The sequence below is a fragment of the Tamandua tetradactyla genome, chromosome 6 (assembly GCF_023851605.1).
Source record: "Tamandua tetradactyla isolate mTamTet1 chromosome 6, mTamTet1.pri, whole genome shotgun sequence".
NCBI classification, from domain to species: Eukaryota; Metazoa; Chordata; class Mammalia; order Pilosa; family Myrmecophagidae; genus Tamandua; species Tamandua tetradactyla.
In genome coordinates, this window is record NC_135332.1 from 151,365,813 (window position 1) to 151,380,111 (window position 14,299).

Consider the following 14,299-nt stretch of genomic DNA (forward strand, 5'->3'; position numbering starts at 1 on the left):
TATTATATAGTATGAATGTTTGTATTTCCTTTTTATAGAACTTTAGCTTTTGGCCATTAGTACTTAAATATACAAATGCCATTAAACATGGAAATCTGGGCCCTGTTATGAACCATTCATCTAATATTTAAGCTCTTTAGCTGAAAAAGTTCTCTTAGAGCTTAATTAACAGTTGTTATTGGTAGTCTGAAGATTTCCTCTATTAAATATTTTTGCCTCAATTCCACTCACTTGTTTTTTTTTTTAACATGGGCAGGCACCGGGAATTGAACCCGGGTCTCCGGCATGGCAAGTGAGAACTCTGCCTGCTGAGCCACTGTGGCCCACCCCTACTTACTTGGTTCTTAGCTTTATATTTGAGCCATATGTTTTAATTTAATCTCTAACTGATTGCAGGTATACACTGAGTGTATGTGTCATCAATCAATAGGAGATTGAAAATTTTAATCAAAATTTTATTCAAGTTTATTTTCCATGTTCCATCAGTAAATAAATTTTAATTTGGAATTATAACTTTACTAAGAATTTTCACTGAATTCTCTGCAGGTGGATTTCCTGCAAGAAGATCTTACATGAATATTTCCCAAATCTCATGAAATTGAAGCAAAAGTTTGACTTAATCATTTAGTTCGTTTTTGGTATCCTGTTAAGAGATGTGTGCTATATCTTTTTAGAAAAACCTTTTGAGTAATTTTAATTCACTGTTAAGTTTCTGGAAAGTAGAGTAGCATAATTTTAATATTCTAATAACTTTTATTTTTGTTTACTAACAGAGAGATAGATCAGTTATCAGGAAGGGATATCTGCCATTTGAAGAAAATGACAAGAAGTAATACGGATGAAATAGACTCAAGAATCCGCGATGCAGGAAATGATAGTGCCAGCACTGCTCCCAGGAGCACTGAGGAATCGCTTTCTGAAGATGTGTTCACAGAATCAGAACTCTCTCCTATACGAGAGGAGCTTGTCTCTTCAGATGAGCTGCGACAAGATAAATCTTCTGGTGCATCATCAGAATCTGTGCAAACTGTCAATCAGACTGGAGCAGAATGTTTGACAGTCAAATTAGAGTCTACTAGTACTCCTGGTCCCTTAAAATCCAATACTGGGCATGAGGTTGGGACTCTATCTCATAAAATGGATTTAAATAATATTGAAATGGATGTAAATGAAGATCAGGTTATAGAGAATTTTCAAGAAATATCAGGCCCTGAAGAACAAAGTACAAGTATAAAAGGTAATGCAGACCCTGAGCATTCACTACACCAAGGAGAGAATGAAAAAGAAAGTATGTATTGTGGTGAGGTGACCGAATTTAAACAAAAGCAAATTGTCAACAAAGGAAAATTAGGAAAAGAGCAAAATCAGGAATCAGAGACAGAGGTAGAAGAGCTCCGTAAACTCTGGAAAACCCATACTATGCAACAAACTAAACAGCAAAGGGAAAATATTCAACAGGTATCACAAAAAGAAATTAAGCATAAAATTGCAGCTGCTGATGGACATGTAGAAGGTAAGTGTTAAGAAGTATATAAAGTTATCTTATATATTGTCTTCCTCATTTCTCACTGATGAAAAAGCTACCGTAAGGCAACTTTGACAAGTAGTCAAGTGGTCCTTCACTCATGTTACCCAAGTTACATGTAGAGTGTCTTTCTGTCTTATCCCACAGGTAGATTTTACACATGTTGAACCATGTCACCATGTTTTTAACATTCTTGACTCACTGCATTCTATTTTTAAACAGATTTTCTCTTGAGAGTACAAACAAGTTCTCTGATATTTTTTATTTCTCCACTTCCTCTTTCAGTTCTTGGTGTGTTACCTTATGAAAACATATTTTTCATTACACATATGATATTCTGATTGTGATTTGTAATTGCCAAAGTTGTTTTTATAGTGCATTTGAATTCCAGCTTCTAAAAACTGCAATTTAAAAAAAATTGACATAGAAGTCAGTTTTTAAAGCTCCTGGAAGTGTCTAAAAGTTCCATCACCTTATGATTAAATGTATTTCTATAAAAACTGATACTCAAGGTAAATATAAACACCATTTTCTCTTTCAGTTTTGTTTTGTGGTGCTGTTTAATTATGATAATAGTCTGTATTTCAGTTTTAATATTTAGTGCTTAGGGTCGAATGGGATGTAGCTCAGATAGCTTAGATAATATTTCCAATGTTCACTCTACTGAAATACTAACTCCAGATTAATCTTAATTACACATGTACTTTTTTTTAATACTTTTTATTATGGAAATTTTCAAACAGAAAAGTAGATAGTATAGTATAATGAATCCCATTACTTCAATAACATTAATAGCTATGAATACTCTACTACTTTTGTTTCATGTCTTCTTGTCACTCTTCTTTTTTCCTTTCCAAAATCTTTTAAATCCAAGAAATCATTAATGTCATCCATAAATATATCAGAACATATCTGTAATAGATAAAAATTTTTAGCATAACCATAACATCATTATCACTCCCAAAACTGTGCTTCTTAAAACTTTTTAAATTCTTAAAAATGATCCAGGACTCCAAAGAACTTTTGCTTATGTGTTTATGTCTATTGATTTTATTGGGTTAGAAATTAAAAGTAAGAAAAAATTTAAAAGAGCCTACAAGTACACATTTCATTAGCTGTTAGAGAAGAGACATTTAATCACATATCATGTAACCTTTGGAAAACTCCACTGTATACTAGCAAAAGAATGGAGTGGAAAAGGCAAATGAGTGTTGCTGTTATAACAAAAATAGTTTTATTTTTCTCTGTTCCCTCTTTTATTTATTTATTTTTTTATTAAAGAAAAAAAGAAATTAACACAACATTTAGAAATCATTCTATTCTACATATGCAATCAGTAATTCTTAACATCATCACATAGATGCATGATCATCATTTCTTAGTACATTTGATTTCATTAATCATTGTACTTTGACAATCGCTGCCCCAAAATATGATTCCTTAATAAGTTCAAGAATTTATTCACTATTTACAGTTGGTTTATTTGAATTGGAATCCAAAAAATTTCCCTCCATTGTCAGATAAACTTTTTACACTGCTTAATTTAGGAACTTCCTGGTTATATAAATCCTTTGGTATATAGCATTCATGTATATTATTTAAAAAATTTTTTTTTAGGTAGACTACTACTTTCCTTTTGAAGGTGGTTTTATTTTGTTTTAGCATTTTTTGTTGTGAATTATAACATTTATGCAGAAAAGTGATAAATTTCAAAGTACAGTTTAACAAGTAGTTATAGAGTAAATTTCAAAGTATGGTATGGGTTACAGTTCCACAATTTCAGGTATTTCCTTCTAATTGTTCTAAGACACTAGAAAAGTAGCAAATATCAATATAGTGATTCAGTAGTCACAATCCTTGTTAAATCCTATCTTCCCTGTTACTACTCCTCCCTCTCATTTGGGCTATTAACATTATGGGGTAGGGGATGCAACTAGTTGACATTCTTGGAGACTCTGGTGCCTCTGGGTTTCAGGGTTTATCTGGAATGCATATTATCTTATGACTTGACTGAGGAATGTTTTGTTTTGTTACAGAGAGAAAGAGTTTATTGCTAGGCACATAGTAGAAGAGCAGATGGCCTCTTGGCCCAAAATCTGTCTCCCTGAGTTTAGGCAGTTCAAGGTTTTTATGGATTTTAGCAAGGAGAGATAAGGTCATTACAATTTCAAATAGCAAGGTCTAAGCAGAAAAAGAGAGTTATCATTATCATTTCAATAGGAGAAAGGAGGGGAGGCAGAGCCATCATTTCAGTACTAAAAATGTAAGCAGAAAGGAAGGGAGACAAGTTATCTTTCAATAGCAGAGTCTAGCCTATATGGTTAACAAATGTAAGAGGCTGACTTCAAATTCATTAGTCTTAGGGTCTTTGCCCTTTGAAAATGACAGATAAAGGGAGTAACAGCTCTTACAGTCACAAAGGCTCAAGTTAAGGGCTTTTTACGATCATTTTTGGATAGATGCCCTTTTTACAATCAAGGCAGCTGAATTACAGTTTAGGGATTTTCAGGTATTTACCACTCTACTCCAATATACCAGAAAGCAGAAAGGAATACAATTCAGTAATGAAAATCATCCATTAAATCCTAATTTTTCAGTTATAATTCTTTCCTCTTATTTGAGGGCATCCATATATTTTATACTCAGAACACATGTATTTAATTACTTTACAATATACCTAAAATCCCTCAGTCCAGTTTAGCACTACCTTCAAAGGTCAGAAATGCCCCAAGTTTGAGACAATCAGCTTTTCAATATTTAAAGGATTTATATCCAGAAAAGAAAAACTCAGAATTTCCCCAACATTATTCCTAAGTGTTATGTTAGGAATATGTTAGTTCACAAAATTAAGTTATAGCTTCTAAAAACCTAGTCCAGAATTCTGTTTATTTAAATGCTACTTTCTTTTTTAAGGGACTTACAAGTGTCATCTCTTCTGTGAGGTCTTCTTAGGTCATTCTTTGTCTATCTGCTTTTTAAGGTCTCCCATCATTTTTATTCCTTTATTATTACTGTCTTCACTATGCTCAGGTACAAATATATTCTAACTAGAATATTAGATTTTCTCTATTTATGACAGCATTTAATAATAAATTATATTGACTGACACTAACAAAGCCACTGTAAACTCAATTTCTTCTACATACTGATTTAATATATAGCCAAGTAACCAAAAGCCAGAAGTTTTTGAAATCCAGTAATCAAAGTTTCAAAAAAATCCATTTGTATTTCTTACTAAACTTAACTGATTGCTTAAATAGAAGACGTTTGAAGCATTGGCATATTCTTATTTTATTCCATTCTATATATGTCATCATTTACCAGATACATTGTTGAGTTCATGTAACTTAACCTATCTAGACTATTTTAAGAAGAATTTTGAGAATGTATTTTTAATACTAACTTATTTTTTCAGTAAGCCTATATAGATTTAGAGAACACACCCAAGCAGAATAAATTCACATTTATTCAATTCAGAATTTACCGTAAAATTCCTTTTATCAGAGATTGAAAAAAAATCCTTTTGTTTTCATAGTATCTTAAAATTATAATTTAAAAAATACATTGACTGTCAAGTTCTGGAAAATATACTGCAATTGTTTAATTTGTCCCAAGCCTAAATCCAGGAAAACTTTTCCATATCTGTCAAAGATCTTTCATTTTACTTACTGAAATTTGGTAATTAGACTTTATTCAGTTACTCATATCCCAAAGCTATTTATATCTTAATAATTTTCTGGTTACTACATTGCAAAGTTATTATTGGAAAAGCATAATATTAACAAACATAGTCTATTCTGTAGCATTTTTATGCTTACTATTTCTAATCTCCAGCCTAGTAAAAAAAAAATTGTAAACCCCACACTTCATATCTTTCTATATCTAGATTTCCCCCCATAACTGCCTTGGGGCAGTGGTTAGGCCTTGGGGCAGAATGAAGCCTTTCTTGTTGACAGTTTTGGGTGAGGGCCATTGAATTTTGAGAGTTCCTATGCGCTTCTTTAACTATTTCCAATTAGATTTATTTTACTAAAAACTGTGACCAGGACTATTGGAAAACAACCTTGCTTTTTTCCAGGGGCAGTCCTTTAGCAGTTTTCTATTGCCTTAGGGAAATTCCAGGGATGGTTTCCTTCTAATGTCCAGATTTGCTTACAGTAATTATAAAACTAAGGTTTTGAATCTTGCAGTTCAGAGAGTTTTTTCTGTCATTTTATTCTTTTACTTCAGAAGTACCAATTTATATAAAATTTATATAAAACCACCTGTTTATTTCTCAAGCAATTCTGGTAGAGCTTTTTTTTTAAAGAATTTTTGTTATTTTATTACCACCACCTGGAGGTATGAGAATATACATTGAACAGGCAGACAGAGACAAATAGAAAGTTAGTTACACAAGAAACAAGCACAGAAATACTTCTGAGAGGAACAGCTCAAGGACTGAATATATTATCTCAATCCATTTCTACCTTTTTGGAAAACGATTTTAAATAATATCTATAATTTAACTGTAATGGTAGTGTTTTCATTTTAAATCATTTGAGGCCAGATTATATTACAGAAATAAACCTCTTTATTTTAGATTAATAACTAAAATCTTTCCAATTTTCAGTACAGCCCAAAGCTTCCCTTATTAAAGAATTTCCATAAATAGTAACCAGTTAGGAACACTTGACCAATACAAATACAGGATGATACCAACTAATAATCAAACAGACACTTAATACTTTTTATATTTTAAGTAACACACAAATTGACAACTAGACTGAACATGCCAACCAATAATTAAATAGGCATTTACCACTTAACACACCAATTAACAATTAAAGAAACATTAAGCTCTTATTATACCCAGGTAACACACCAGCTAACACTTAAACAGACCTACTTAATTTCATTAAATACTAAATAATTTTTGAATTACTCATTTTCTAGGCATATACTCAACAGACAAATTTAGGTCAGGGCCTCAAACCCCATGCAACATGGTACCCAGAAAACAGAAAAGGGGATCGTTCTGGAAGCATGACCCAGGCCTAGTTCAAGGAGACTTGAACTGCCGTATTTACTCCCCAGTCCACTTTTACCTTGTTGACCCACTTACCCAGTCAGGTGTCTGGGCATGAAACTGAAAACAGTTTTTCTCTTTGAAGCTTTTTAAGGTGCCAAAAGTCTCTGGAATGCCAACAGTTGCGAAGCCACTAGTCTAAATTCAGTCCAGTGGCTACAAAAGTCTCGGTCACCCGACTTTTCTTCTCTGCTGGGACTTCAAAGCTTTATGTGGAGGTTGCCAAATTGTTACCAGACAAAGGCCATGATTCTTTAGCTTGACATGCCCAATAACTAATTCCTGAGACACTGGAGTTTCAAAGAGAGTTTATTACTAGGCACGTAGTAGGAGGGCAGATGGCCTGTCGGCCCAAAGTCTGTGTCTAAGAATGTTTCTGAGAGGTTAGTTTAAAAAATTAATTTAGCTGAAACCTTTTTGCCTAGAATTTTAGACAAGCCAACTTAAGTGTTACTGGTTTATATCTGATTGAATAAAAATGTATGCCAAGAAAATTAGCTTTGTGAACACTTAGTTTCCATAAATTTGATTGTTGAAGCATTATGTACAGTGTCAAATCATTGAAAATACTGGATTTAACATAGTGAAGAATTCTTGAACTGTCTTAAGTTTCTGCTCATTTGTATCTCTTCTCTGAAACTTCTGCTCAACTATCTCTTTTCTCAGTTTTCCTATAGTATCATATTTTTTATTTTCTGTTTTATGTTCTTTTAATATTGTAAGCTCCTTGAGAATAGAATCTATATCTTATTATTATTATTATCATTTTAAATCTTTTTATCTCCTAGCATTTACCAGAGGACTTAGGTCTAGTTTTCTTGAACAAAATATTTATTTACTCAGGAGACACACTCCCTTGATTTTCTTCCTACCTCTCTGGTTGCTTTTTCTCATTTTCCTTTGTTTGTTTCTGTCCTTCTCCTTAACCTCTTAAAAATGGGGTGCTCTAGAATTCAGTATTTTATTGTCCTTTCTGTTCTCTGAATTCACTATTCTCCCCCTATTTTACATCATGCAGCCACATTGCCCACCTTGAATGTGTCAAGCACACTCCTTTTTCATGAACTATTCCTTCCTCAGACAACCACATAGCTAACTATTTCACAATTATCATGTTGTTCATAAATGCTGTAATCTTAACTTTTCAATGAGACTTTAACCTGAAGCTCCCATTTAATAGTGCAAATTATGCCAGACCTCCACTTCTATAATCTTGATGACTCTTACACTATTTTTTTTTTCCTAAAACTACCACCTTCCATCATTTTATATTATTTAATTATTTATCATGGTTTGTAGTTTCTCTCATTTTCCCCTGGCATGTGAGCTCCAAAGGCAAGCAACTTAGTTTTGTTTATTGATGTATTCCTAGTACCTAGAAGAGAGCCTGGCTCATGGTAAATGGTCAGTAAAATTTATTGAATGAATCACTAACATACGAGTATCAGGAAAGTCCAGATCAGCATTAGACTAATCCATTTGCTGGGCATTAGTATCTGTAGTGGTTGAAATCAAATATATATTGTCACAAATATATAAATTGCTAAATTCCAAGTTTAGCTTTGCCTCTGAACTCTTTTCCTCAGGAAATATTGCATAGCCCACAAAAGCAATGCAGCTTTATAAAATTCTCACCTAGTTTCAAAGGTAGAATTTTTATAGTTTCCATAATAAATCATATATCCAGCAACAGTACTTTCTATTCTGAGTATTAAAACTTGGTACCACCTAGGTACATTGCTGTGAATGTAACTGGATGGTAAGTAGACTATTTAGCATGTAGAGCCTTATATAGAAAATTATAATAGTCAAGCCACAACCTAATGAGAGGGAGCCATGAGGAGAAAGAATCCTTGTGTAGTAGTAGAGACATTGAATCATGTTTTAGGAATAAAATGCTAGTTCCTGGACATAAATTTCAAACTTGGAAAATGGATTTTACTAGTAAGATCCCAGGTAGTTGAGGGAGATTTATGTGAATCAGTATAAAACATGGTATGTTTAAATGATTTTGTTTTTATGTCATAAATTTGCATAAACTACCACAAAGTAGTTGATAAGACCATATTTAATGATTGAGATGTATTTGTTATCTATATGTAGATATAGAAATAGATCTTAGCTGTTGATAATATTTCCAAAGAGTACTGCTTGTACATTGAGATTTACATGTTTCTAAATTCTAAAATAATATCTGTCCAAACGGAGTATGATTTTATATTGAAGGCAAAATTTTAAAATATTCAAAAGGACAGATTGATTACTAGGAAAAGTTCTTACAAGGAAGTGCTTTACAACTAAGGATCAATGTTCTTACATAACCTCATTAAAAATTATATTGTTAAGGGAATAAAAGACCTGTTACCACAGTGCCACAAAATAGACATAATACCATATATGCACTTTTTCTATTACTTACATGTTTTTAAAAATTTGCTTAGATTTTTCCCCTCTTTCATATGAGCTATTAAAAAATGAAGTAATTGATGGCATTGTTTTGTGTGGCAGGGGAGTATTAAAAACTTGATTTGGCTGTGCCACTTTGTACCTATGGATTGTCACTAGTTTTAGCTAACCTCCCTGAACCTCAACTCTTCATTCTTCCTCTATAAGTGGGAGTTATAACATCTCACTGCCCTTACTTTACAAAATCACGAGCACCATTTTTCAAAGTAAGGTAATTTAGTAAAAGTGTATTAAAATAATTATTTTAGGTAATTATTGTTTATTAAATAAGTAGATTAAGAGAGTTAATATCGGTGACTTCCGGAGAAGATGGCGGCTTAGTAAGACGCGCGGGTCTTAGTACCTCCTCCAGAACAGCTACTAGGGGAGTAGAAACGATACAGAATAGTTCCCGGAGCCACGACAGAGATCAAGAAGACAGCGTACCCCATTCTGGAATGGCTGACTGGCTGGGAGAACCTTCTCTGGTGAGATTGCCGAGGGGCGCGGGCTTCCCTGGGCCGGGGCGGCAGGCGGCCGGAGTCCCTCCCTCCCTCCTTCCCGGGCCGGCTGGGAGAATTGGACAGGTGGTCCCCTCAAGCCACGGCGGCTGGCGCCCCCCGCCCACGTGTGGCCCCCCGGACCAGCTGGGAGAATTGGATCGGAGATCCCCAGGCTGCGGAGAACGGTGACCGGGGTCCCTTCCAAACACGTGGCTTCCCGGTCCGGCTGGGAACGGTGCACTCCCCAGGGCCGTGGTGGCTGGCGCCCTCCCACCACACTTGGCACCCCGGGCCAGCTGGGAGATTCACACGGGCGCTCTCCCAGGCTGCGGCGGCCGGCGACCCTCCCTGTATTTGGATCCCCGGGCTGGCTGGGAGATTCGGATTGGCACTCATCCAAGCCGCTTCGGCTGGCGAACCTCCCCCATTGTGAGAGTTTTCCAAAGTTAAAGTACCCACAGCACCTTTTACTGGTGGGACCCGCAGACAAACAAGTGCCACGAGCGCCACCTACTGGGTAGGATAAGAAAAACAGAGCCCAGAGATTTCACAGAAAAATCTTTCAACCTGCTGGGTCCCACACCCAGGGAAATCTGATTAAATGCCCAGACGCCAGCAGAAAATAACGGATCACGCTCAGAAAACTGAAAATATGGCCCAGTAAAAGGAACAAACCAATAGTTCAAATGAGATACAGGAGCTGAGACAACTAATGCTGAATATACGAACAGAAATGGAAAACCTCTTCAAAAACGAAATCGATAAATTGAGGGAGGACATGAAGAAGAAATGGTCTGAACAAAAAGAAGAAATAGAAAAACTGAAAAAACAAATAACAGAACTTATGGAAGTGAAGGACAAAGTAGAAAAGATGGAAAAAACAATGAATACCTACAATGATAGATTTAAAGAGACAGAAGATAGAATTAGTGATTTGGAGGATGGAACATCTGAATTCCAAAAAGAAACAGAAACTATAGAGAAAAGAATGGAAAAATTTGAACAGGGGGTCAGGGAACTGAAGGACAATATGAAGCGCACAAATATACGTGTTGTGGGTGTCCCAGAAGGAGAAGAGAAGGGAAAAGGAGGAGAAAAACTAATGGAAGAAATTATCACTGAAAATTTCCCAACTCTTATGAAAGACCTAAAATTACAGATCCAAGAAGTGCAGCGCACCCCAAAGAGAATAGACCCAAATAGGCGTTCTCCAAGACACTTACTAGTTAGAATGTCAGAGGTCAAAGAGAAAGAGAGGATCTTGAAAGCAGCAAGAGAAAAACAATCCATCACATACAAGGGAAACCCAATAAGACTATGTGTAGATTTCTCAGCAGAAACCATGGAAGCTAGAAGACAGTGGGATGATATATTTAAATTACTAAAAGAGAAAAACTGCCAACCAAGACTTCTATATCCAGCAAAATTGTCCTTCAAAAATGAGGGAGAAATTAAAACATTCTCAGACAAAAAGTCACTGAGAGAATTTGTGACCAAGAGACCAGCTCTGCAAGAAATACTAAAGGGAGCACTAGAGTCAGATACGAAAAGACAGAAGAGAGAGGTATGGTGAAGAGTGTAGAAAGAAGGAAAGTCAGATATGATATATATAATACAAAAGGCAAAATGGTAGAGGAAAATATTATCCAAACAGTAATAACACTAAAAGTTAATGGACTGAATTCCCCAATCAAAAGACATAGACTGGCAGAATGGATTAAAAAACAGGATCCTTCTATATGCTGTCTCCGGGAAACACATCTTAGACCCAAAGATAAACATAGGTTGAAAGTGAAAGGTTGGAAAAAGATATTTCATGCAAATAACAACCAGAAAAGAGCAGGAGTAGCTATACTACTATCCAACAAATTAGACTTCAAATGTAAAACAGTTAAAAGAGACAAAGAAGGACACTATCTACTAATAAAAGGAACAATTAAACAAGAAGACATAACAATCATAAATATTTATGCACCGAACCAGAATGCCCCTAAATACGTGAGGAATACACTGCAAACACTGAAAAGGGAAATAGACACATATACCATAATAGTTGGAGACTTCAATTCACCACTCTCATCAATGGACAGAACATCTAGACAGAGGATCAATAAAGAAATAGAGAATCTAAATATTACTATAAATGAGCTAGACTTAACAGACATTTATAGGACATTACATCCCACAAGAGCAGGATACACCTTTTTCTCAAGTGCTCATGGATCATTCTCAAAGATAGACCATATGCTGGGTCACAAAGCAAGTCTTAACAAATTTAAAAAGATTGAAATCATACACAACACTTTCTCAGATCATAAAGGAATGAAGTTGGAAATCAATAACAGGAGGAGTGCCAGAAAATTCACAAATACATGGAGGCTCAACAACACGCTCTTAAACAACGACTGGGTCAAAGAAGAAATTGCAAGAGAAATTAGTAAATACCTCGAGGCGAATGAAAATGAAACACAACATATCAAAACTTATGGGATGCAGCAAAGGCAGTGCTAAGAGGGAAATTTATTGCCCTAAATGCCTATATCAGAAAAGAAGAAAAGGCAAAAATGCAGGAATTAACTGTCCACTTGGAAGAACTGGAGAAAGAACAGCAAACTAACCCCAAAGTAAGCAAAAGGAAAGAAATAACAAAGATTAGAGCAGAAATACATGACATTGAAAACATGAAAACAATAGAGAAAATCAGTAAGACCAGAAGTTGATTCTATGAGAAAATCAATAAGATTGATGGGCCCTTAGCAAGATTGACAAAAAGAAGAAGAGAGAGGATGCAAGTAAATAAGATCAGAAATGGAAGAGGGGACATAACTACTGACCTCACAGAAATAAAGGAGGTAATAACAGGATACTATGAACAACTTTACGCTAATAAATACAACAATTTAGATGAAATGGACGGGTTCCTGGAAAGACATGAACAACCAACTTTGACTCAAGAAGAAATAGATGACCTCAACAAACCAATCACAAGTAAAGAAATTGAATCAGTCATTCAAAAGCTTCCTAAAAAGAAAAGTCCAGGACCAGACGGCTTCACATGTGAATTCTACCAAACATTCCAGAAAGAATTAGTACCAACTCTCCTCAAACTCTTCAAAAAAATCGAAGTGGAGGGAAAACTACCTAATTCATTCTATGAAGCCAACATCACCCTCATACCAAAACCAGCCAAAGATTACAAAAAAAGAAAACTACAGACCAACCTCTCTAATGAATATAGATGCAAAAATCCTCAATAAAATTCTAGCAAATCGTATCCAACAACACATTAAAAGAATTATACATCATGACCAAGTAGGATTCATCCCAGGTATGCAAGGATGGTTCAACATAAGAAAATCAATTAATGTAATACACCATATCAACAAATCAAAGCAGAAAAATCACATGATCATCTCAATTGATGCAGAGAAGGCATTTGACAAGATTCAACATCCTTTCCTGTTGAAAACACTTCAAAAGATAGGAATATAAGGGAACTTCCTTAAAAATGATAGAGGAAATATATGAAAAACCCACAGCTAATATCATCCTCAATGGGGAAAAATTGAAAACTTTCCCCCTAAGATCAGGAACAAGACAAGGATGTCCATTATCACCACTATTATTCAACATCGTGTTGGAGGTTCTAGCCAGAGCAATCAGACAAGAAAAAGAAATACAAGGCATCAAAATTGAAAAGGAAGAAGTAAAACTATCAGTGTTTGCAGACGATATGATACTATACGTCGAAAACCCGGAAAAATCCACAACAAAACTACTAGAGCTAATAAATGAGTACAGTAAAGTAGCAGGTTACAAGATCAACATTCAAAAATCTGTAGCATTTCTATACATGAGCAATGAACAAGCAGAGAGGGAAATCAAGAAACGAATCCCATTTACAATTGCAACTAAAAGAATAAAATATCTAGGAATAAATTTAACTAAAGAGACAAAAAACCTATACAAAGAAAACTACAAAAAACTGTTAAAAGAAATCACAGAAGACCTAAATAGATGGAAGGGCATACCGTGTTCATGGATTGGAAGACTAAATATAGTTAAGATGTCAATCCTATTTAAATTGATTTACAGATTCAATGCAGTACCAATCAAAATCCCAAAAACTTATTTTTCAGAAATAGAAAAACCAATAAGCAATTTTATCTGGAAGGGCAGGGTGCCCCAAATTGCTAAAAACATCTTGAGGAAAAAACACGAAGCTGGAGGTCTCGCGCTGCCTGACTTTAAGGCATATTATGAAGCCACAGTGGTCAAAACAGCATGGTATTGGCATAAAGATACATATATCGACCAATGGAATCAAATAGAGTGCTCAGATATAGACCCTCTCATCTATGGACATTTGATCTTTGATAAGGCAGTCAAGCCAACTCACCTGGGACAGAACAGTCTCTTCAATAAATGGTTCCTAGAGAACTGGATATCCATATGCAAAAGAATGAAATAAGACCCGTATCTCACACCCTATACACAAGTTAACTCAAAATGGATCAAAGATCTAAACATTAGGTCTAAGACCATAAAACAGTTAGAGGAAAATGTAGGGAGATATCTTATGAATCTTACAATTGGAGGCGGTTTTATGGACCTTAAACCTAAAGCAAGAGCACTGAAGAGGGAAATAAATAAATGGGAGCTCCTCAAAATTAAACACTTTAGTGCATCAAAGAACTTCATCAAGAAAGTAGAAAGATAGCCTACCCAATGGGAGACAATATTTGGAAATGACATATC

General features: G+C 34.9%; 1 protein-coding gene across 9 annotated transcripts in view; it reads left to right on the top strand.

Annotated features, from left to right (window-relative positions):
• OXR1 (oxidation resistance 1) overlaps nucleotides 1-14,299 on the top strand; it is a 440,301-nt gene that overhangs the window by 382,201 nt on the left and 43,801 nt on the right. For all 9 annotated transcript variants that reach the window (XM_077167465.1, XM_077167468.1, XM_077167471.1 and 6 more), the window contains one exon: nucleotides 774-1,513. In XM_077167465.1, coding sequence (XP_077023580.1) covers nucleotides 774-1,513 — 740 coding nt within the window. The remainder of the gene's footprint in view (nucleotides 1-773; nucleotides 1,514-14,299) is intronic.